General features: G+C 42.6%; 1 protein-coding gene across 1 annotated transcript in view; it reads left to right on the forward strand.

Annotated features, from left to right (window-relative positions):
• The first annotated feature begins 14,206 nt into the window (after positions 1–14,206).
• DDX1 (DEAD-box helicase 1) overlaps positions 14,207–24,892 on the forward strand; it is a 33,641-nt gene continuing 22,955 nt past the window's right edge. The window contains exons 1-9 of the mRNA XM_082851335.1: positions 14,207–14,264; positions 17,267–17,318; positions 17,624–17,687; positions 18,688–18,717; positions 19,673–19,769; positions 21,833–21,880; positions 23,541–23,624; positions 23,863–23,946; positions 24,315–24,391. Of these exons, the coding sequence (XP_082707461.1) occupies positions 14,249–14,264; positions 17,267–17,318; positions 17,624–17,687; positions 18,688–18,717; positions 19,673–19,769; positions 21,833–21,880; positions 23,541–23,624; positions 23,863–23,946; positions 24,315–24,391 (552 nt within the window). The 5' untranslated portion in view covers positions 14,207–14,248. The remainder of the gene's footprint in view (positions 14,265–17,266; positions 17,319–17,623; positions 17,688–18,687; positions 18,718–19,672; positions 19,770–21,832; positions 21,881–23,540; positions 23,625–23,862; positions 23,947–24,314; positions 24,392–24,892) is intronic.

Here is a 24,892-nt window from a genome sequence, read left to right on the forward strand (position 1 = left end):
ACTCATTTGCCCACGTGTTTAAGATGCCTCTGGGTCTCCCTGGAAGTGTTTGGCGGGGGAGCTTACAAATGACGAAGGGTCCTGTGTCACCAACCAGGAACAAAACCAGTGAAATTACAGCATTTCATGTTCCAATGATGACTACCGTTCATGTCCACAGACAGTGGACACCTAGGGAGTCTCAAATAACACCGATAATTCAAAAATTCAAAAGGCAACTCTAATAGCAAGATGCTGTAATTCTTTGTGGACAGGGACAATGGCTTTTAAATCCAGCTGTAAACCCAGCTTGAAGGAAGGCTCTGAATACATGTTTATTGACTGCATGAATTATTCATGGTTATGTTGTAGCTGTTACCGATTAACCCTTGCTTAAAAGAGAGATTGTAACTTTCAGAAATCATTTCTTTTCTCCAGCAAATAACACAGGCTCAAGGAAAATTTCTCTCAGTAAATAAACCGCTCATGAGCTATGATTTTTTCTTTTTCTCTTTTACTACGGTTGTAGCGAAATTATGGTCAAGTCCTTCAGTTTATCCTTGAGTTGCCTGCAATGGAAACCTACAATGGAAATATTAACCTAGAGAATGAGGATTCAGTGAAGCTGATGAGGAATTAACCATGAGTTTTTTTGTTTTTTGTGTGTGGTACGCGGGCCTCTCACTGTTGTGGCCTCTCCCGTTGCGGAGCGCAGGCTCCGGACGCGTAGGCTCAACGACCATGGCTCACGGGCCCAGCCGCTCCGTGGCATGTGGGATCTTCCCGGACCGGGGCATGAACCCGTGTCCCCTGCATCAGCAGGCTGACTCTCAACCACTGCGCCACCAGGGAAGCCCCAATCATGAGTTTTGATAGGGGAAAGTCCTCTCCCTCTGAATCTGTGCTGAGCCTGTGAGTGTTTCCTCTTGCATCTGAGTCCAGACTTTAAGAAGGTCTAGCAGCTTCCGTCTCCTCCCTCTTGGATTCCTGAGCCACCATGAAGACCAGGCCAGGCCACCCTACTAGAGAGACAGGCCCAGAGGAGAAGCCCCAGAGAAGACAGCAAGCGACAGAGGGGACACATGGAGGAGCACAGAAGCTCCACATCTCCCTCCGGCAGCAACCCAGCCTCCTGAAAGCCGTCTGAGGCTGCAATCCTGGGACTCTGTGTTCAAAACATGAGTCATCTTCTCTTGACATTTTTTTTCTTTGGATGTTAATATCATGTTTATGCCTCAACATAAAGAGGCTGAAACAGACAACTGTAGACAAAGAATGTCACCTGCAGTATCAGTAAACAAGGATGTTGCGGCCATCAAGCCATCAGCCACTGCAGCTGCCTCTGTGCACCCTGAGAAGATTCAGGATGGAAAAAACAGGACACTGGTCCTAGATAGTTAAGGTGCATATCAGAGGAATGATTTCAGTGAGTCCAGACTCTTGTATCTTCCCGTATACAGAAAAGCACTAAATTCATTAACTTGAGACATTTGTTTTTTCTTAATTAACAGGAATTTTTGATGTTCTGACTACCTGGGTTTTGTTGCAAAAACTCCTCTATATCCTGGATTCTCCCTTATCTCTTCAGAGCCATCCCTCAGAGCTATCTGAGAGGCTGTCTCCTGGGCTTAAGTCCTCAGCAAGTCCGCCAAATAAAACATAATACTCAACTTTCTGGTTCTGCTTTTTTTTTTTTGCAGTCGACAGAGCATATGTGCTATGCCCAGATCACCACTTGATTGGAGGAAACTTTATAGCAAGTATATTATCGTTTAAACCAGGGATCCTCAAACTTTACTGCAGATAAGAAGTAATGGAAGCCAGGCCCGAGGGCTTGATCATCCTTGAACTCTGACCCGTGGGCAAGTCTCTCTTTGTCTAGGACTGGATGTTGGATGGTGAGATTAATCAAGGTACACATCTGGACACCACTGTCACTGCAGACTGCCAGGTCTGTGGGGCTAATACCCATGGCAAAGAGATGAGGTTTCTCTCTTTCTCCTGATCAAAACCATTCCCTTTATCCATCGTAATTCTTTCTCTGAAGCTGGGCTTAATTTGGGGGTATCCCCATCTTTCCACATTCCCCTCTTTACTGGCTACACACCCTCAGCCTGTAACCACCCGGGTTTCTTTTACAATTAGGATTAAAACATAAAGCCATTTCTTCACTCCACATCCATTCCTAATTTTCACCCAACTTCTCTTCACCTCAACCCAACCTCTCACAATAGCGGTCTATGCTCTTAGCAAGTACTCACTTCCCATTTAGCCCTTAACCTACCGCAAATTGGCTTCTAATTCCACCCTCTTCTAAACTGTCCAAACATTCACAGGGGACCAGAATATGCCACCCCAAAGAATGCCACTTTGGCATAAGGATTATTTTGAGCTGAAGGCAATTGAGGAGAAGCAGATACAAGAGAAGCTCCCTGCCCTCCCCTATTTGCCCAACAGCAGGACATACATTTTCAAAAGGGGCCCCTTCTCCCCTCTACTAGGAAGAGCAGAAGTTAATAACCAGAGACGACTCTAGACCTTTGTCAGCCCAGAGAGAGCACCAGAGAGATCTACATAACAAACTTTGCTGACTAGCCCTTACCTTTTAGTTCTCCTATGTATTTATCTTCCTACAATTCATACCCCTAGAAATTTGAAGTCCTTTTTCTTTGTCTTGTCACTATTCTAAAAATGTATTGCTCTTTTGTTAAGATGCTATATAAACCCCAGTTCTAACCATCCCTTTGAGTTTCCTCTGAGTTCTCTCACTTGTGTGTGGGATGCACGTGTTAGTAAATGTTGTTGCTTTTCTGTTGTTAATTTGTCTTTCGTCAGTCTTATTGACAGAGTCCCAGCCAATGAGCCTCAGATGGGTAGAGGGAACAGATACTTTTCCTCCCCTACACATTTAACACTAAGAATTGTGTAAACTTCTGGAAGGTCTATTCTCTTAATAGAGTAGAGTGTGTTTCTGTGATAACGCTCTCTTTGAATTGTCTTCATACTTCTCTGACTTCGTATCTCCTTCAGTTTTCTCCCAGTTCTCTGCACTGCTCTGGCCCCTCTAGTGCTGGTGTTCTCTAGAGCCTCGTTACTACAGGAATGCTCAGACCAGTGCCTTTGGCATCACTGGGAGCTTGTTAGAGATGCAGAATCTCAAGCCCCACCCCAGACCAGCTGGATCAGAGTCTGTATTTTAACAGAATCCCCAGGTGATTTCTATGCATGGTAGAGGGGAGAAGCGCCCCTCTAGGGCTCACTCCCAGCTCCCTGCTCCACTTTCTGGGTGAGCTCATCAATTCCCAGGGTCACTACCTATTTGCTAATGACTCTCAAATCCATGTCTCTACCTCCAGGCTTCAGACTCATATAACCACGTATTTGCTGGCTCCTCCGGTAGAAGTCCTTCCTTCCAACTCAATTCAGCATATCCACCACCTGCCAACCTGCTGCCCCCTCCTTTCATCTTTTTTTCTCAATTGATGCTAATGCCGTCACCCAGTTATCCATACTAGAAACTTGAGAGCTGTACTAAGGCCTTTTTTCCTCTCTCATCTACTCCAGTTCCACTCTTCCCTCCTCCCCCACCCCCATCAAATCCAAAGAGCCATCGGACAGGGACATTTAATGATTGTTCTCTTACCTGTCATTTCCAGCCAGACATTCTTCGTCCTAGTTCAAGTTTCAGTTATACCTTATGTGTATGGCTGAAAGCCTGTGATGGGGCCTACACAAATCTATGCTTCACAAAATCACCAGAAAGAGTTACATAAAATAAAAATCTGGTCCCATCACTGTCTTGCTTAAAATCTGCTTTACCCACAACAGAGGTTCTCAGACTGCAGTCCCCCGATCAGCGGCAGCGGCATCGCCTGGAAACTTGTGAGCAAAGCAAATGGCAGGTTTAACCCCAGACCTACTGAATCAGAAACTCTGGGGAGGAGGGCCTCACGTCTGCATTTTAACAAGTCCTCCAGGTGAGGGCACGCTGAGGTTGAAAGCCACACATCTACCAGATTAAACCAATCTTCTTAATCTGACATACACAATCCTCCCTGGTCCGAACACTTTTGCCTTATTTCTATCCATTTTATGACTTGAACTTGACATCTGAAAAATGGAGAAATATTTGTTATTTCCAGGTGTGGAAGCCCATCCCCCAAATTGTCCTCCAATGATCCCAGCCTCCTTGCATTCATGCCTTGTGTATTTCCCTCCACGTGGAATAGGGTTGGTCTCTAATCAGTGGGATATTGTGGTAATGAAGGCATGAGGCCCAAGGGCAAGGGGATATGGAATGGGTAGTGGAAGAAGGTAATTACAAATACCAGCTACCACCACGTGACCGGTTTCAGAAATGTGGACTACAATTGTCATGAGTATTTCTTCCTTATTTTGTTATGAACGTGTGATTCATAGCCATACATATACGGATATATTTACACACACACGACAGCTTCATTTCCTGCCCTTTTTAAAATCCCTTTATCGTGCAACATAAGATGTATTTCTTTTATGTCATAATATTTAAGTATTGATAATCTTGCATCATGGTATTCCAGTTACAAGGTATCAACGAGAGTAAACAACATGCAAGGATATTGCCTCCTCCCCTGGAGAAAGGGTTAGTGAGTTTTCAGTTGTACACAGGATAGCTGTATCATGTTAGGCAGGAGTATGACCTCGTTATTATCTTTATTTTGAGATTAAGGGTGGTTTAAGGAGATGCCAAGTTGACAAGGAGTGGACTTGTGATGGTTAATTTTATGTGTTAACTTGTCTGGGTAAAGTTGGGCCTCATCCAATCAGTTGAAGGCCTTGATAGAACAAAAAGCTGACCTCCAACAAGCAAGAGGAGACTGCCAGCAGACAGCCTTTGGACTTGAACTGCACTATCAGCAACTCCTGGTTCTCCAGTCCGACAGCCCACCCTGTAGATTCTGACCCTGTCCACCTCCATGATGGCATGAGCCAATTTCTTAAAATAAATCTCTTTCTCTACATGTACACATCCTATTGGTTTTGTCTCTCTGGAGAACTGTGCCTAATACATGGCCACACCAATTTATCCCCTGTCCCACGTGCTTTTCTTACAGTGAAATGTTGACATTCCCCCTTTAAATGGTGGAATCTATGGTCCCCTTTAACCTAGCCGACCTTTGTAACTGCCTCAATTAGTAGAAAGAGGAGGAAGTGACACTGCTTGACCTCTGAAGCTTGGTCATTAAAGACCACAGGGTCCTTGGGATGCTGCTTTTGGAATACAACCACCACGTTGTGAGAAAGCCCAGGCCACATGGAGAGGCCACAGCTGGCCAACAGCCCCAGCTAGGGTTCCTGTGTCATGAGCATCAGTGCGTCACGTGAGTGAAGGAAACTTCAAATGATTCCAACCTCTAGCCTTCAAGTCTTTCAGCTGAGGTGCTAGTTACTGAGGAGCAGAGATAAGCCCTTCCTGCTGTGCCCTGTGCAGGGTTCTCACTCCCAGAATCTATGAGCATAATAAATGAAGCTTTTATGCCACTACATTTTGAGGTAATTTCTTATGCAGTCATAGTAACTGGAACATCACTGTTCAGAGAGACACCTGAAGCAGCCTTTACGAATTCCCAGTCTTGCTATTGTCACATCAGGGGAAACTGTATGACCAGGCAGAATACATTTCCACCATATTGAGGATTATTTTCTCCATAATATTGAAGAATTCAAATTTTTGAATTTTGAAGAATTCTTTTTTTATGTTGATATCTTTTATTAATTTATTCAGTAAATGTTTACAGAATCCCTCTTTGTACTAGGTGCTACATTAGGGGATTAGGAGATCACAGTGTTTGCTTTCCTGTTGCTTATGAGCTATATCTGAAAGGATTAAAGAAGATCTATATGAGTGACTATAACACAAAACATGGCAATTCGGGATCATAATATAACAGAGACCATACAAAGATTGAAGGAAAATGGATGGTATTGATTCCCTAAAGGAAACTGCTTTCTACCCAGACTGTGAATTTCTTTCTAAGGGTTCTGAGCATGTAGAAGGGATTGGGGAGAGCAAATGTGTCGCATATGCTCTGTGCATGTTTTCATTTTAACCTAGGCTAAATAAACTCAAATTCATATGTTTCCTATAGGTCTTTGTGTTAAGAGAACCTGAAAATCAAAGAGGATATTCTTTTCAAATGTAGTTTTGTAAAATACAAAAAATTGGAGCAAATAATTTTTCTGATGGCCCTCTTTTTTCTGTTATGACTTCACAAAAGGATACAGAGCTGCAACAAAAGGAACTCAAAGCATATGCCTCAGAGCAATTAAATAGCCTTTTAGATAATCTCTCTCAAATATGAGCTATTTTCAATACACTCTGGATGCTGTCCTATCTATCTATAATCTATCAATCATTTATCTATATGCCTGATGCACCTGGAGTATGAACAGCAAAGCTGTCATTAACTGTGAAGATTTGGAGAATGGACTTTGCCCGGAATGTCTCTTCCCCATCAACATGGACTTTGCCCACTGGAGTAACATATATATAAAACCTATATTTGTCTTGGAAAAAAGATTTTTGGATTTTCCCTGGCAATTCCATAATTGTTATTTGAACTTCATAATTCTATTATGAAGGCAACTGAAAAAAATATGTCAGGCTTATGATAATGACTGATTGTTTCAGCTATTAAGAACAAACAAACAGAAATACAAAACCAGAACTCCAGACCAAAATCTTCCGTTTGGCCCTGTGGAACATTGAATTCCACAGGAAGATGGATTTATCTTCTCCCTGGGCCTGTCAATATGAATAAATCATTTTGAAGAATTCTTCTTTTTTTTTTTTTTTTTTTTTGCTGTACGCGGGCCTCTCACTGCCGTGGCCTCTCCCATTGCGGAGCACAGGCTCCAGATGCGCAGGCTCAGCGGCCATGGCTCACAGGCCCAGCCGCTCCGTGGCATACGGGATCCTCCCGGACCGGGGCACGAAACCATGCCCCCTGCATCGACAGGCGGACTCTCAACCACTGCGCCACCAGGGAAGCCCTTGAAGAATTCTTGACCACCCTTTTTATCAACCCCCTCCTTCTTTAAATATAGCAAGTGGTCTTGTTTCAGTCTGCTTCAGATAAAATTCACAGACCTTGGGGATTTCCCTGGTGGTCCAGTGGTTAGAACTCATCATTCTCACTGCCGAGGACCCAGGCTTGATCCCTGGCCTGGGACCTAAAATCTGACAAGCCGCGTGGTGTGGCCAAAAAAAGTAAAGAAAAGGGCTTCCCTGGTGGCGCAGTGTTTGAGAGTCTGCCTGCCGATGCAGGGGACGCGGGTTCGTGCCCCGGTCCGGGAAGATCCCACATGCCGCGGAGTGGCTGGGCCCGTGAGCCATGGCCGCTGAGTCTGCGCGTCCAGAGCCTGTGCCCCGCAACGGGAGAGGCCACAACAGTGAGAGGCCCGCGTACCACACACACACAAAAAAAAAGTAAAGAAAAAAATCACAGACCTTGTTAACAAGTGATCAGTTTCACAGATAGGAAGGAAGTGCAGTAAAACAAGGACCCGGGGAGAGGGGCTGAGAAAATAAGCCTGCATCCTGGGTGCAGGTGCAAAATGTGTCTCTTTTGCAGGTAATGGAACTCAGGGGTCCTGGCAGATTCTGGGCAGCTGGATTCAGGACATCTGTCTGGCGCAGAGTCTGTTCTTGAACACCCACAACCTTCAGGCCGTGTTCTCCTGCTCAGACTCTAAGTGTGGAGCCATTTCCCCACGAGCCATTGGCGTCACTGGCAGGAGCTGATCAGCACAGGAGCTGGGGGGCAGGGGGGTCGGAGTGATGTTCATGCCTGCGGGCTACTCAGCACCCAGCGATAAATCATGTCCCTGCCTGGCTTGCTTATAACGAGACCGACGCCGTTAGTAAGATCTCTTTTTCTGTGTTACAGCCCCTCTGAAACTCATCCGCGTTGTCCTTTGTTTTCTGCTTCCCATCTATCTGGAGTGATGGACTTTATGGCCACTTCTTCAGGGGATAGAGAATTATAGATCTCTGGATTTATGTCCATTTGCTGGGCTCTCTCTGGTCCCTGTACCATAAGGTGAACACTGGGGCAGCGAGAATGATGCTGCATTCTAATAGATCTGGACCCGTTTCTGACAGCTTATTTTGACAAAAGCATAAAATTCAATGATTGTTGCTCAGCTCAGAAGCTGTAGGAGATTCAGAGGGAAAAAAGAGGATGTTTAAACATGAGCCTTCGCTGTCTCCAGACTGCTTTCTGAGTCAGGTAAACTGTGAAAAACAGGGTAGACTAAGCCAACAACAAACTTAAGGACAACAATGGCTGGTCCAGAAGGAACATGATTTACCCCAGAGGATGAACAGGCTTTTTCCTGATGTTGAGGGATTGCCACCTGCTACTTGAACAAATAAGGGGTCTGTTAGGGAAGCAGGGGGGTGTGGAAGGCAGCCTCTAAGCTGGTCCCTAAATGCCTGTGTGTGTGTCTCATGCCTGTGAACAGGCCTCTGTGACCAATGAGATATGGCAGAAGTGGCAGTGTGACTTGGATGGCTAGGCTGTAAGAGATATCACCCGCTCTGCTCTGTTTACTAGGATCGCTGGTTTCGGTGGCAAAGGGGGGTGGTGTAGGGGGCGTCAGCAACCATCTCATGACAACATTCAGACTGCCCTGGAAGAGGTCCAAGTGGAGGACAGAGGCCTCCTCTAATTGCCACGCAGTCATAAGAGCCAGTGACCTTTACAAGTGGATCTTTCCCCACCCCCACCCCGCCCCTGCCCCTAGACTTCAGATGATTGCAAACCTGGCCAGCAGCTGGACTACAACAGCAAGAATGGCTCTGAGTGGACACGCCCAGCCAAGCTGCTCCTGAATTCCTGCTCCACAGAAGGGTGAGCGATAATAAATGTTCACTGTTTTCAGTCACTAGATTTTGGGGTCACTGTTCTATAGCAATAGATAGCTAATGGGGGGTATATAAATTAGGATTAGGTTTGGTCATTTGGGAGAGAAAACCCAAAACAAAGAAGATAGATGTTTATTTCTCGCTCATGTAAGAAATCTAGAGTCACAGCTCTGGCTGGTATGGTGTTCCTTAGTGCCAGGGACTCAAGCTACTTCTCTCGTATTGTTCTGCCATCCTCAGTACATGGCTTTCTTCTCATGGTCCAATATGGCTGCTCAAACCCCAGCCATTGCATCCCTGTTCCAGCAAGAGGAAGGAGCAAGAGCAAGAAGGATGCACCAACTCCACTAAGGGCACTTCTCTTTATATGCCACTGGCCAGAACACAGGCATACGGCCCCGCCACCAGGGGGATTAGGAAGTGGAGTCTTTATTCTGGGAAGCCATACATCTGGCTTAAAGTCAGAAATTTAAGGAAAAAGAGAAATAAACATCGGGGCAAACTAGCAGTATCTGTTAGCCAGGGATTGGCATAGAGCAGGATTTGCTGCAAGTTGCTAGCTTAGCTGAATCGGAATAATAATTAGGAATTTGCCAAGAAGAGAGGCGTGGTATACAACAGATGGCAGCACACTCTGCCATTCCTTGCATCAGGAGGTAGAGCCTGTTTCTGCTCCTCATGAATCTGGGCTGTGCTGATCATGTGACTTGTACTGACCAATAAAATCTGCCAGAAGCGACACTGGGCTACTTCCACAGCTGACTTGAGATACGCAGCCTTGGCTTTCTATTTTGGGGCCCTATCCTCTTGAAACCCAGCTACCATGTAGGAAGTCTGTCTTCCCTGGGATTAATCTTGCTGTGAGAAGGTCCAAGTTGGCCATGTGGAGAGAGCCCAAATTCCAGGCTCACAGAATCATGACCAATAAATTGGTCGTTGTATTCATTTGGGGGTATTACTCAGCAATAGATAAGTGAAACTAACAGGGGAAGGCTATTCTGGGGAGAGGAGACAGCATTGGAAATACACAGTGGTGAGAGGCAACCTGCCGTATGCAAGGAATTCTAATATTCTTTTTTTTTTTTTTTTTGGCCGTGCTGCACAGCACCCCAACCAGGGATCGAACACGTGCCCCCTGAAGTGGAAGCACGGAATCCTAACCACTCATCTGCCAGGATATCCCCAAGGAATTCTATATAGTTTGACATGCTGGAGGGTAAAATGACCCCAAGGGTACACGCTGGCAGGAAGCAGGAGGTTAGACTTGGAGGGTCTGGTGTGTGCCGTCCTGAGGAAGATGGAACCAGGAGTCTTACCCACCAAGAGCTGTATCAAAGTGGAGAGGGTGTCCTGATGGAAGGTTGGCCACATCTGCTCACAGCAGGATTCAAGATCCAGAGCAGGTGAGGCCAAGTTCTCTGTTCTCCTAAGACATAGATCTGAGGGCAAGCTTCCTGGGGAGCCTTTGAGGAGGGATAAGTTGCAGTTACCTGTGTGGCATGATGAGTGGGTTTGTATTATGTATTGTGAGGAAGGATTTGTGGGGAGCTACGTAATGAAGATATTGCATTTTCTAATTGACTTATTTTACATTAAAACAACTCTCTCTTGCAGCTTCCCTCTTGGTGGGGGCTGGATCCTTAGGAGCTAGGAAAGAGGGCCCAGAAGGAGCTGGGATAGGGACTGGGGAGTGTGGCTGGGTGCCAATGAAAGGACAAAGTAAACAACCTGATTTGAATTATATTCCCTGGGCTGGGTTCAGGCTCACTTCCTCCATTACATATGGCACATTTCATCTTCATTTTTGGTTGTGAGGAAATGACCATATAGTCAAGGGCTGTTTTTGTTTTTTAATCCAAGTGATTTTTTTTTTTTTTTTGGCCATACCACTTGGCATGTGGGATCTTAGTTCCCTGCCCCCTGAATCTGTGCCCCCTGCAGTGGAAGCATGGCGTCCTAACCACTGGACCGCCATTCCTCAAGGGTTGTTTTTGAAGGTGCCTTCATGACTCAAGCCAAGGTCACCTCCATCTTGGAGCCATGATAGGTTTCTTATTGCTCTATTCTAGAACATTTGAAAAAATTTTCGGAGTGATTCATTACACAAAATCTATACTGATGAATGTCTCATCTCCTTTCTTTTCTGTACCTGTTGGGTATGTGTTGGGTGGTGAGCCAGAGAGAATTAACAGTGGCTCAACTACGTAATGCATTCTCCAGCCACAAGAGCTCTTGAGGCAGACAGAGCTGGGCTGGTAGCTCACCACCACCATCAAGGATCCAATCTCCTCCTATTTCCTGCTTCAGTAGCCTTAGCATGAAGCTTTCATCTTCAAGGCTCATCACTGCCTTTCCAGGTACCATGTCCATATTCCAGAGCAGAAAGTGTATCTTCCAGTCAGATCTTTCCTCTTTTTTTTTCTTTAAGGAAATCCTCTGTATACTCTCAAGGGCCTGGGTATCTCAAGGACCTATTTCGTAGGCCTGACTTTTAGCTGCAAATCCATCTGGTCTGCAGTGGCCTAGTAAGTACAGCTTACTTGAAAATTCAACACACAACACACATCTCTCTGGGTGTATGGATAATACAGCAAAATGCCACCATATGTGATTGGCTATGGGTCCAAAAGGTCCAATTACCCAACCCAATAAGATGCTGGGTTATTTTGAGGTTATAGAAGTAAATGTCCAGGGAAAAGTGCCAGCTGGGAGTTTACGTCCCTTTCAACCTTTACCGGGATCAACTGCAGTTTGGCGCCACCTAGTGGTGGTTGTCTTCCTACCTAATGATTTATGTAGCTGGGTTTCTGGAGCCAGGCAAGGATTACAGGACTGTCTCCCTGGATAGTATGTGCCCATTTAATCAGCCTGCTTTGGGCAGAGTGGACCAGCAGGATACTGGACTGGGGACACCCATCATTTATCTCTTGGTTGGATGAAGGGGTTGCTTGCCACTTCTTTGCTTGGCCTTGTCCTACCTGCCAAAGAGGGGAGCCAATCACATTATATCCCAATTCACATTATTGAAGGTAGTATTATATCTCTCTCATATTATATTTACTAAATAAGCTAAACTTGATAGGGAATGAGTAGAAAACATTATCTGTTACCTTGAAACCCTCTCTAGAGACTATTTCTTCCTCTGACCTAGACGGAGTCTCCAGCCTCTTCCAGAGTTTTTCTGGTCACTCCCAGGTAACGAAATGTTGCCTGGCTATTTTCATCACAATTATAGTCTCATTTCTGTAATTAAACTATTGGGTCCAGTGTCATGATCATAACTCACAACTTTAACCAAAATGACAGCAGCTTCCTCCCTCCCCAGTTTAGCAATGTGGTGAAGGATGCAGTCCATCTCTTTTCTGCTCTCCCCTCTACCATTAGCTGTTGTTTCTGACCCTTGGGGAGGAGGAGACCCACCCTTATTTGGCTGGTGCCTTTGTGATCTGAATCTGGCGCTCTCTGGCTCAATAATGCCCAAGGTCGATTTTTTTTAGCTCAGGGGTACTTTTTGTTGGTTTCTTGGAGATTCTTCTGCTGGTATCCTCCAAATGCAACTTCCATGAAGCAGGTGATGTCTGTCCACTGGTTAAAAGGTATGAATAAAACAGGGTCCTTTGGGGGTCTGTCTGCTGCATCATTTAGCTTCTCCAGGCAGCTTTCTTGGGCACATTCCCCCCCCCCTTTTTTTTTTGGCTGCGTGGCATGTGGGATCCTGACTAGGGATCGAACCTGCTCCCCCTGCATTGGAAGTGTGGAGTCTTAACCGCTGGACCACCAGGGAAGTCCTGGGCATGTTCCCTTTGAAGAGAGCTTCAAGTCCACTCTCCACAGGTCCAGTCAGCCCTGGGTTTCCCCACAGTTGTTGGAAGAGTGGTCTGCTCCTACAGCTGGCTTCTCTTCCCTCTGGCTCTTTTCCTGCCCTGCTGCCTTGAGGCCTTCTAGTCACAGTTTCTCATAGCATGCCTTTTGCTTCCCAAACTCCTGAGATCAAGAGTCCTCTGAGTAGTCCCCTGGAAAATGCTTTGTCCCTTGAGAGAGGAAAAGTATGGCGTACGTGGCATCTATTCAGAACTGCTACATTGCCTAACTCTCAGGGGGTATCACATATACATTTATACAAAATATAATGAGAATATAGACTATAATGTGAATGGTGCCCCCTGGAGGTGCGAAGCTGCAGGCAGGCCTGAGTGATTGTCCTTGTTGGAACTTTAGGTGAATCCTATTACATGTAATAGCATAATAATAGAGCTAACACATATATTGTTACCACGTGCTGTGCACTGTTGTAGGTGCTTTACCTATTTTATTCAAGCCTCATACCAATCCTTCAAGATAGGTACTATTATTCATGGTTATTTCACAAATGAGTAAACTGAAGCCCAGACTTGTTCAAGGTTACACAGCTAGCAAATGGCAGGGCTAGAATTCAAACGCAGGGAGTATGGCTCCAAAAGTTGTAGTTCTAAGTCCATCTAAAACATCTTGCCTGAGGGTTTGACTTTTCTCATGTCATTCTGGGGCAGGCCACACATTAGGTACAGCATGGACCCTGAAGTTAGGCGGATGTGGCTCAGAGACCACGCTGCCATTCAGTAGCTATATATGGCTTTAGATAAGTTACTTAATTTTCCTGAAACTTAGTATCTTCGTCTAAAGATGCTAATACAAGCTGACAGAGTTGTTGGCAGGATTAAACATTCGTTTACTTTTCCTATCTTTCTGCAAAGAGAAGAGTCAAACTGTAAGGATGTCAAATAAATGTGAAATTATCAATACTCCATCAAACACCGGGGAAGGGAGGTTGCGAGACCGAAATCAGTCAAAAGTATTTAGTAAATGACTGTTGGGTGCCAGGCGCTCACTAGCGCTGGTTTTCTGGGCGATGAATTCGGTACGTTCTCTCCAGGTCATTCACACACCACAAAGCCCTGCTTATCTTTGAGAGGCTGCGGGGTCTGAGTGAGGCAGGAGAGATGGCACAGTTTTGCTGTCAGGTCATCCTGGGCCATTGTGTGACCCTCATCACGTAACGTCTGCTTCCTTGCATGTGCGAAAGTGCTCCTGATGACACGTAGCATGCTCTACATAAAAGGTAACTCTGAGTCCGTCTAATGATGACGGGTCCTGGCTACTTAGGAAAAGCAAGGGGCAGCTGAACTGGGTCCGCGCCGAGGAGTCCGCGGCGGGTCTCTTCTTTGGTCGGAACAGTTCTTTTGGAGCTGGGTCCTTGCCGGGACTTGGAAAGCAGCACACTCGGGCCGGGGGAGGGGGCCGGAAGCGCCGGCCGCTACCGCGCCGCGTGTCCTTTCGGAGGGAGGGAGCGCGAGCTGAGACGCGGAGGACTGGGCGAAGATGGCGGCTTTCTCCGGTGCGTCTGCGGAGCTGGGGCTGGAGCGGGCGGCCCGATGCACGCCTCGGCCCTGGGCCGGCTGGAGGGGAGCCTTTGGGGCGGGGGCGCACAGGTGCCGCGCGGGACAGGAGGGAGCTGTCCAAAGCTGTCCCCTCGGTCCCCGCACTGCGGGCTGATCAGTGGCGGTGCGAGAGGCCCGATCGGTGCGCCTCGGTGTTGCAGGGAGAGCCTTTCCCTCCAGGTGCTGGCCGGGCCTCCCCGTGCTCGCTCTCTTCTTTCTCTCCTTCCAGCCACCCTTCACTCGGCTGCCCTGCCGGGACACCCGGGGCTGCGAGAACGATGCGGTGGCGTTGCTGCGGCCGCTCTCGGAGCCCCGGCCTCTTGCTCTTTGACGTGGCAGTGGTGCTCAGGAACCCTTTTCAGTCCGCGCCCGATAGGGGCTTGGCCTGGTCGAGAAGCAGCAGGGCGCGGGGAGGGGTCAGTTGGAAATGACCATCCTGCATCTAGTTTTTTCGGGCCCTTCCAAAACTAAAAGTTCCAGGCACAAACCTGATATTTATTTGTGGTTAAGCTCTATTATATCAACAGTAACGTTGAATATCTAAGCTAAAGGGAAAGCATTTTCGTCCGCGTACACACCAGCTCATCACAGATTTTGAAAATCGTTGTTTATTTGCTGATGATGCCCTCCGTTATTCCAAACAGGAATTTTAGGTGGCTTACCTAACCCGACAGTTGTTTTTCTCTTTTCCTTTATCATCCTTCCTTTATACATCCACAGTTTTACAAGTTGCAGTAAGCCTTATAGACTAAAAGTCGTACATATGTTATACAGCAATAAATGTATCAACTTAGGCCTTCTATCTTTTAATATTGTTAATCTATTAAGATGACTTCAGATATAACAGAGTATTGTACTTTCTTCATTTTTCTCCTATAAGAACATTAGGAATTCCAAGTTTTTAGTCGTGAGAGAGGATTTCCGATTGTTTTAGTTGCATTTCATAATAGGCAAGGGGAAATCTGCTCAGACTAGGAGCTGTTTTTGTTTCCCCAGCTCTCTCCTCAAACAAGATTTCAGAGCCAAGGTGTGTAGAGCAGTTCCAGGTTGTCATTTTATAGGTTCACTTCTTTGGGAGTCATGCACAGATTTCAGGAATATTAGAGTAAAGGACTAGAAGAGTCTGTGATGTGAAATAAAGACAAAAGTGGAATTAAAGAGCATGAATATTCCTATTTTTCTTCTGAGCGTTAAAAATGTTCTGTTTAAAGAAAACATGGTTTTAAAGCAAACCTGCAGAAAACATGACCAGAATGGAACAAGAACTTGCCTGGAATTTGCTGAAAGCTGTCTGTGGTTGCTGCTTGCAATATAATAGTTTCACAAGCAGCTTCTGCTTGCAGTATTCTGTATGAAGCATATTGAAGACCATCACTCCCTTTTTTTAAGCAATTTGCGTTGTAGGAGAGAGAATACACCTAGACTTTAATGGGGGCAATTTTTTAAAAGGTCAGCTTGGATATACAACTTTTGATCTTGAGTAGTTTTGCAATCTGTGGATTTTTCTGAAGAGATTTAGGGGTAGGAGAGCCTGCCTTTCTGAAAAAGATTTTTACCCTTTCCCATGTCATCAATGTTTATATTAACTAGTTTACTATACGAAATGTTAGTGTTGTATCGTTACTTGCTAGTATGTGTCTTCTCACCTGATACAAAGAAAAAGATTTTTACCCTTTCCCATGACATCAATGTTTATATTAACTAGTTTACTATACAAAATGTTAGTGTTGTATCTATTGTTACTTGCTAGTATGTGTTTTCTCACCTGATACAAAGAAAAAGCTACTGTTGCAGTGGATTGTAGCTTTTTGTGTTTTTTTTTGCGGTACGCGGGCCTCTCACTGTTGTGGCCTCTCCCGTTGCGGAGCACAGGCTCCGGACGCGCAGGCTCAGCGGCCATGACTCCCGGGCCCAGCCGCTCCGCGGCATGTGGGATCTTCCCGTATCGGGGCACGAACCCGCGTTTCCTGCATCGGCAGGCGGACTCTCAACCACTGCGCCACCGGGGAAGCCCAGATTGTAGTTTTATTTTATGCCTTTTCACAAATGATTACAAGAAATACAAAATTTCCAAATAGGTTATCTCTGGGGCTTAGGTATATTTGAGTGTTGTTCATTTTTTAATAGAAATATATACTTTTGTAAAGATAACAATAATAAAAGCTACATTTTAAAAATGCAGGCTTAAAAGAAAGATCACTTATTTGGAAAGGAGATTTAAGTAATACAACTCACTATTCCATGTATACCCTCTACAGTTCATTTGAGAAGTGATAAAATTTCAAAATCCAATCAGAAATAACCCAGTCTATTCATTTAGGATTCACTTTGATGTAAATTACTTAAATATGTGAACAATTAAGAACAGAGCAGTTCTTCAGCTGACATTTCCAGTTAACCCAAGTTCTCACCAGCAGCCCCTCCCTTTTCAGTTTGCCAGAGTTTTGATTATGACTGCCTGTAAATGTGGGCTCTCTCTACTTGCCTATTCGTTTTTCTCAGATCGCAGAGGGTATTCACATGGTCCTCAAAGAGTCAAGGCACATGATTTCCACATTATCTCTAGGTGAAACAACCATGGTACTGGTCTAGAACTTTCCAACTCTGGCAGATTTTTCACCAGTCATAGGGAGGAAACACTCACTGGTGGACGCTATGTACTGAGCGATAACTGTGTGTCGGGTGCATTCATATGATTATCTGTAATCGTCCCATATTCCTACAACATAAGCAATATTAGCTCCATTTTGTGTGACGAAATAGCTTTATAGCTTGCCCAAGGTCACATTGCTAGTGAGAGCTTGAACTTGAACTCAAATCTTTCTCCAAAATTTATACTCAACAGATACTATGTAACTGAGCTATGCTTCAGACCTGTTTCCACGTTGAACAGTAATGTTAAGAGCAATATGATTTAAGTTTAGTCTGTGTAGTGTTTTAAACGAACTTTTGTTTGCAGAGATGGGTGTTATGCCTGAAATTACTCAAGCTGTGGAGGAGATGGATTGGCTGTAAGTACCTCCATCGTGAAAAGCTTCAATGTACCTGCGACAACAATGTTTTTCAATTTAAATAGTGGTTAGTGTTTTTATCAAATATTTTTGGGCCCAGTTGGGTAAGTGAAATTCAGTTTTTTCCTGTGATTCTTTAAATCATAGAGTTTCCTTTCTAAATGTTGATATATTTTTAGCTGAAAAAGATTGGTAGTGTTTACCAAATAAAATTCTCTTTTAGGTTTGTAGTTTAACATGACTTAATTAGCTTAGGTGATTTTTTTTTTAATTAACTAAAATTCTTCAAAATATGATTCTTTTAGTCTCCCAACTGATATCCAGGCTGAGTCCATCCCACTGATCCTAGGAGGAGGTGATGTCCTTATGGTATGTTTAAATGTGGTGAGGTCGTTGGAAGCTGGGGAAACACAATTCTGGGGCTGTTATGACCCACTTTAAGAACTCCATAGGCTTAAAAATGGTATTTTCACCAAATTAATTTTATTTATTCACAAACATTTAAGCTACCTATGCTGCATTCAAAGTAATTAGGTAGAAGTTGTGGGGAACACAAAGGTGAATAAAATGCAGTCTTTGCCCTTCAGAAGCTTCAACCCAGTAGCACAGTAAGACATGTACATGGATAAATGTCATACAAGGGAAAATGTGGCACCTGCCCGAGAGGTGCAAAGTATGAAAAGATTCAAGTGAGGTCCAGTTACCCTTCTGCTTGAGGAATCATAAAGGACTCTGCTTGGAAGAAGTAGATTTTGGACAAGGGAAGATAAAGGAGAAATGCTCTCTAGGTAGAGAGCACATCAACAAAAACCGTGAATAGGAGAATGCAGGATATGATCCCAGAGTAATTCACTTCAATGGTAGCATAAAATACATGTGTCTGGGGTGGAGAGTGTAACTTGAGATAAGATGAGAAGTATACAGTGGGTCAGATTACTTGTGCCCTTTCTTCAGTGTCATGCTAAAGAAGTTGGGTGTTTGTTGGCAGTGTGGATCATTGGAAATGTTTAACTAGGGATGTGTTGCACAGTGAGAACTGTGTTTTTATGAAGACTGCTTTGATAGCAGCTTGTAGTGTAGCTCTAAGACATGAGATACTGTTAGGATACTTTTATAATAATCTTGGTTAGAATAATAAGGGTTTAGATTCGAATGGTAGCAATGGGAAAAGAAAAGGGAGAACAGATTCTTGAGGGAATGGAAGAGGAATGGCAAGATTGGCAATAAAGTTGAATGAGGAAATCTTAATAATCTGGAGACACTGTGGAAATAAAGGTAGCTTGTGAATTGTTAAAGATTTCTACATGGTATCACATGAATTTGATTTCCTTAACTGACAACTTAAACTTTTTTTTTCTTTTTCATTTAGGCTGCAGAAACAGGAAGTGGAAAAACTGGTGTAAGTAATAAACTTAAATTGACTTACTTTTTAAGAGTTGATTTTATTTTTCATGAATTTATTTTATTTATTTATTTTTGGCCACTTTGGGTTTTCGTTGCTGCGCGCGGGCTTTCTCTAGTTGCAGTGAGCGGGGGCTACTGTTTGTTGCGGTGCACGGGCTGCTCATTGCAGTGGCTTCTCTTGTTGCGGAGCACGGGTTCTAGGTACGCGGGCTTCAGTAGTTGTGGCTCGCGGGCTGTAGAGCGCAGGCTCAGTAGTTGTGGCTCATGGGCTTAGTTGCTCTACAGCATGTGGGATCTTCCTGGACCAAGGCTCGAACCTGTGTCCCCTGCATTGGCAGGCGGATTCTTAAGCACTGCACCACCAGGGAAGCCGGTAAGAGTTGATTTTTAAAGCAACTTTGAACAGTGGTTTTTACTTTGAAGTATTTAATCAAGTATCCTCCTTCCAAAATGTAAAAAGTGGTTGCTTGCCACAGAGAACAATATTTTTGTTGCCAGCTCATTCTGAAATAAGATTTATAAGAGTATGGCTTTAAGAATATAGTTTAAAACTGGTCTTGGAGAAAGAGTTACAGTATCTTTAGTATTTATACTCACTTCTGAATTTTAATGCAGTGGCTCTAGTAATAGAGAAGTTGCAAATAGAGGTTGATCTCTTGTTGGCCTAGACTAGAGAAACGGTTTGTCAGAATAATATTTATCCTTTTTAGTTTAGTTCATTCTGTGGGTCCCGATTGTTTATTGTTTTGGGCTATCAGCTGGTTCTTATTTCCTTCATTCAGTCAACTCTTGTGATCTTACTGGTGTTTTGGGTTTGGGCAAATTGGAGCAGTGCTCAGGAATGTGTGTCATTATTTAAGGTGCGTGCATGATTTTTGTAATTTATATTGATTATTGCACTGTCACTGATATCTGAATGCTAATATAGAGAACTCTTGTTTATTTGCTAGGCTTTCAGTATTCCAGTTATCCAGATAGTTTATGAAACTCTGAAAGACCAACAAGAAGGCAAAAAAGGAAAAGCGACAATTAAAACTGGTGCTTCAGGTAATTTTTGCATATTATTAATTTCCTTTTGTATAAATTAGTAATTCTCGTTCCTTGCATTTACAGATGTGAAGTTTTTTTTTTAATAAATTAATTTTATTTATTTATTTTTGGCTCCGTTGGGTCTTCGTTGCTGTGTGCGCGCTTCCTCTAGGTGTGGCGAGCTACTCTTTTGTTGCAGTGCGTGGGCTTCTCACTGTGGTGGCTTCTCTTGTTGCGGAGCATGAGCTCTAGGTGCGCAGGCTCAGTAGTTGTGGCTCAAGGGGTTAGTTGCTCCATTGCATGTGGGATCTTCCCAGACCAGGGCTTGAACCTGTGTCCCCTGCATTGGCAGGCGGATTCTTAACCACTGCACCACCAGGGAAGCCCCAGATGTGAAATTTGAGTGTGCATTTTTATTGTCAATATCCAGGGGATGGTATTGTCATTTGGTGCCCTGGAAACCAGGGATGCTAAATGTCATTTAGAGCATAAACACTGAAAGATTGTCCCTCCTAAGATACTAACAGTGTTGTCTTTGAGAAAACACTGACATTTTAGAAATTATATTTAGTTATTTTAATGTTTTTCTTAGCCTGATAACTTTATGCATAATATTGAAGATAAATTGGTACAGTATTTTACAAAGGCATTAAGGAAAGATTTTACAAATAGTTGATAGAGTATAAACCCATGGTGGTAGGAAATATTGCCTTCTACAGGGAAAAGAGGCATGCATTTTCCTTTAACATAAGAAAGAAGGAGCCCAGGAGGCTGAAATGTAAAGTGTACATTTTAAAGTCAGTTTCTTATTTTCAGTCCTATCTCCATGGAGACTGGTCCTGTCTGTGCCATGAACAATCTTACATTAGTTTTCTCATCTTTAAATTTTGTTGCTTTTATTAAATGCTTTCTGAATTCCATTCTATCTTGAGTAATCTATGGTTTTGTTATATTTTAAGTCACTTTTGTTTCATGATACAAAATACGATTGTGACAAAATTGCAGGCTTAAGTGGAGTGAGCTGGCATATCAACATTTTCTTCTCAGTAGTTGAAAGTAACAATGTTACATAGTTTGTAGAATCAACTCATTTATAAATGAATTGTGAGATAATGGATATGAACTATTTAGACTATTAGTCTGTTTAAAAATAGTCTCAGAATTTGTAGCAACTATAAACCATCATTTATCAGAGAGAGTGATGAAAGAGAAGGATCCTATCTGCTTCCACAGAAGGATAACCAGAATGGTTGCAGTTCCAAAAATCATGTCCTATTAGGAGTAAGGAAGCTAGATATTTAAACATGGAGAAACAAATAAAAAAGGGAGGTGGTATAATTGTTAAATCATTTTTGGAACCTGGAGAGAGAATAATTGTTCTAGAAAATACTGTTAATTCCTAGTAGCTTGATTGAGCCCACAATGGATAGAGACCCTCAAGAGAACGTTACTTCTCCATCATTCCAGGTGTTTAAGCAGATGGTAGATATCATTTGACCAGAAATAATCTAGAAAAGATTTCTACCTTGGGTGGAAATTGGGCTTGAAAACACATAGCATTCTCTTTAGCTATTGTGATTCTTTGCTTATCCAGACTCTTAAGATGTTTTCGAAAAGGAAAATGCCGATCCCATAAAAGTGAGGAGGAAAAGATTTTGTGACTTATGAATTATTTAAAATAAAGGACTTGCTTTTCTTTTAATAATGATAAAGTGATAATTAGATTCTGATATGTTGGTGGGTTATTTTCGTTATGATTGAAGTCACCAGAACTTCATTTTATTAATGCTTTCATAGTTATGACAAAGATCAGTGCCATCTAATAAAAAAGGCACTGAAGCACGTGAGCAGAAGAGGTTGCCCTGGATGGGCCAGTGACTATTATTTTTGGCTTGTTTCAGTTTTGCCTTTAATAAAAACAGCGGCAATTTTAATTGTGCATTCCAAATAGTGTGTGAAACCATATTGGAACTAGAGGAGTTAAGATACCATATAAAATATTAAATATTTGCTTTATTTTTTGTAGAATGTTTTAAATTATGTTTGTTTGGGGTTAACTTTTCTTGTTTTAATTTGCTTAGTGCTGAACAAATGGCAAATGAACCCATATGACAGAGGATCTGCTTTTGGTAAGTGGATAGATTTTAGCAGCACATTTGTGATTCAAAAACTTGTTTTTAATGCAATGTTGAGGAAAGATAAAGAATCCTTGTAAACTGGTAAGGGGTTCTTGTGTTGACGGCAGATAAAGTGTCACCTGTTTTAGTAAGAAAGAGATAAGCAGGCAGTGGAAAATGGGCAAAGGATATGAATAGGCAGTTCATAGGAGAACCAAATCCAAATGGCAGTAAACACGCAAAGGTCAAGTTTACAGGTAGCAGGGAAATGGAAATTAAAGTTACAGCGAATGTTGTTTTATACCCGTCTGATTGGCAAGAATCCAAAAGGGTGATAACCGACTTACAAATTACTGCCTCTCTGGAAAGGAGTTTGGCGTTACCTGTTAATATTGAAAAAACATATATTCCTGGAAGGTCAAGCTCATTGGAATGAAAGTGCCAGTATGTAAGAATATACTTTCAAAGCTGTTTGATGCAACATTATCTGTAATGAGAAAAACTGCCCGTAAAGTAAACGATACTGCTAGCATGGCAAACAAAGATTGGGGTGTATCCAAGGACTTGTGGAACTGTTATGAAGAATAAGTCGCAGCTGCAGAGTTGACTTGGAGGAATTTTCTCCAGGTGTCCATGAGTAAGAAAATCAGGATGCAGAGAAAGGTAAATGGGCCTTGAGGAATCATGACAGAAACAAACAACCCCACGCTGCTGCTCTCTACCATGTGATATCTAATTTATGTAAAAGTTTATATATGTATATATGCATAAAGCATTTTAAATACAAAAATTTTTATGATTTACCCTTGTCAGAGAACTTTTTTAAAAGTTCAGAGGTTTATATAATGTACCCATATGAATAAGAATTTATACTTTGAATAAATAATTGAATTTCTTATAAGTGAAGGGAAATGTGTGCCGAGATGCTTTTTTAAAACATTTCTTCTACATTCAGGTGGCGAATATGATTTGCAAGCCTGAATCAGGACGGAAGTTATAGTTTCCAGTACAGACAAAAGCCAAATGCTTTACTTAACGCCAAAAAGCACCAATAAGCACTATGACTGACTATGATGTATAACATAGAACTTCATCTTTTAGAGCCCTAATATTAGCAAATAACAGCTACAGGGTTATTTGTTCAGGCTTTTCCTGCTTTCCCTTTATGGTTTCTGGATCCACGGATTAGGGAACATGCCAGAGTTTCTGTTTTTCTTTTAGTGTAGCATTCACTCAAGCTCTAATTTCAGCATAAAATCAGAGCAACAAGTATTGATGAGTGGCTGCTGCGTCATCCTTAGTATCCATTTCTTTAAAGGACTCTAGAGAATAGTAGTCTAAACGTGTGTTGGTGATGCAGCTGCGGTAGTACAAGTCAGGTTAGGTGCTGTGTTGATGCCTTTTTAGAATTGTGGTAAAATCCTGTCCTGGCCAACAGATAACAGTAGAGAAACTAGTCCTCAAAGTAAGCCACCGCCCTCCAGGGGCTGAATGAGGGCAGCTACTCATGGGGAAGACATTGCTCTCCTTCAGAATCAGCAAGTCTCAGTCCCTGGAACATTGCACCAAATAATGCATTATCTTATTAGTGAGACTGAACGATCCTTATTTCAGAATGCGTGATTTATGTAATCTGTATTGACATGGTTTTCTGTGTTTTTCTCAAATCCAGCAATTGGGTCAGATGGTCTTTGTTGTCAGAGCAGAGAAGTAAAGGAATGGCATGGATGTAGAGCTACTAAAGGATTAACGAAAGGTATTTAAAGAACATTTGTACTTGTCTGAACTTTTGGGGTGATGTATTAATACATGAACTTTCTTTAAAGTAGCTTTGAATCGAGGATCTGAAAAGATTTTTAATGTTACAGGAAGATCTGCCATTCTTCATTTGGAAGATACAAATTGTTATTCAGAAACAATGGGAAAGTAGCTACCTGGTAAATGAATCATAAGTGTATAATTTATAAAAATCTCAAAGTGTTTTGCCCTTGCAGGGAAACACTACTATGAAGTATCCTGTCACGACCAAGGACTGTGCAGAGTTGGGTGGTCTTCTATGCAGGCTTCCCTAGACCTAGGTAAGTGTTTCCAAAATAAACTGAATTTGTTGTTTTACATTTGTGAATTTTTAACATTTTATTTTAGTGGGGAGCAAAATAGTAAACTTAACCATACAAAGTTTATATTTAGAGACATGGAAATAATAATATTTACCTATACCCTCCTTGTTCCAAGAAAGATTTGAAGTACCAAAAAATAGATATTATAACATCATAAAAGCAGGAGGAATAAGGGTAAGGGTATGAATGAAGTCAGTAAAGTTAGTATGCATTAATATGTACCGCACAATACTGTGTAGATGCTTCAAAATATCTTCAACTTACGAACTTTTAGGGTACTTTTAACTTTATTCTTACCACATTTATAAAATACTTTTAAAATCTAGGTACTGACAAGTTTGGCTTTGGCTTTGGTGGAACAGGAAAGAAATCTCACAATAAACAATTTGATAATTATGGAGAGGTAAGTTGTATTAATGACTGGATCATAGTGTAAGTTTTCTTGCATACTTGATCACTCATGACATGACTGAGGGTATAGAAATGATTGTGAAATTCAAGTGAATTTTCTGAATATTTTCCTCGGAAAGTTCAGATTGGGACTTCAGTGAAGAAATGTTACAAAATGAGAAAAATATTTTTCTTTTATGCCATTTATTAGCCCCTCCAAAGCATATTACTTTGTTTTCTGTGTTCACCCCATTTTGATTTTGGCTTTGACTTTAATACTTGTGTTGCTCTCATTTCTTATTTTGAGTCATGTTAAATCCAAATACACTTGTTCTGGTAGCCGACACCTCTGGTAATGTGGAGGAGCCTTAATATCATGTTGATGCTAAAAAGTCTGTCTGATGCTTCTACTATTATATATGATATGCTATACTAGGCATTTTTTAAATCTACGTTAGAATTTTAAGGAAGTATTATGCAACACTAACACGTACTGTGGATGCAGCTGTATTTG

Source organism: Leucopleurus acutus (assembly GCF_964270905.1).
Source record: "Leucopleurus acutus genome assembly, chromosome: 12".
NCBI lineage: Eukaryota > Metazoa > Chordata > Mammalia > Artiodactyla > Delphinidae > Leucopleurus > Leucopleurus acutus.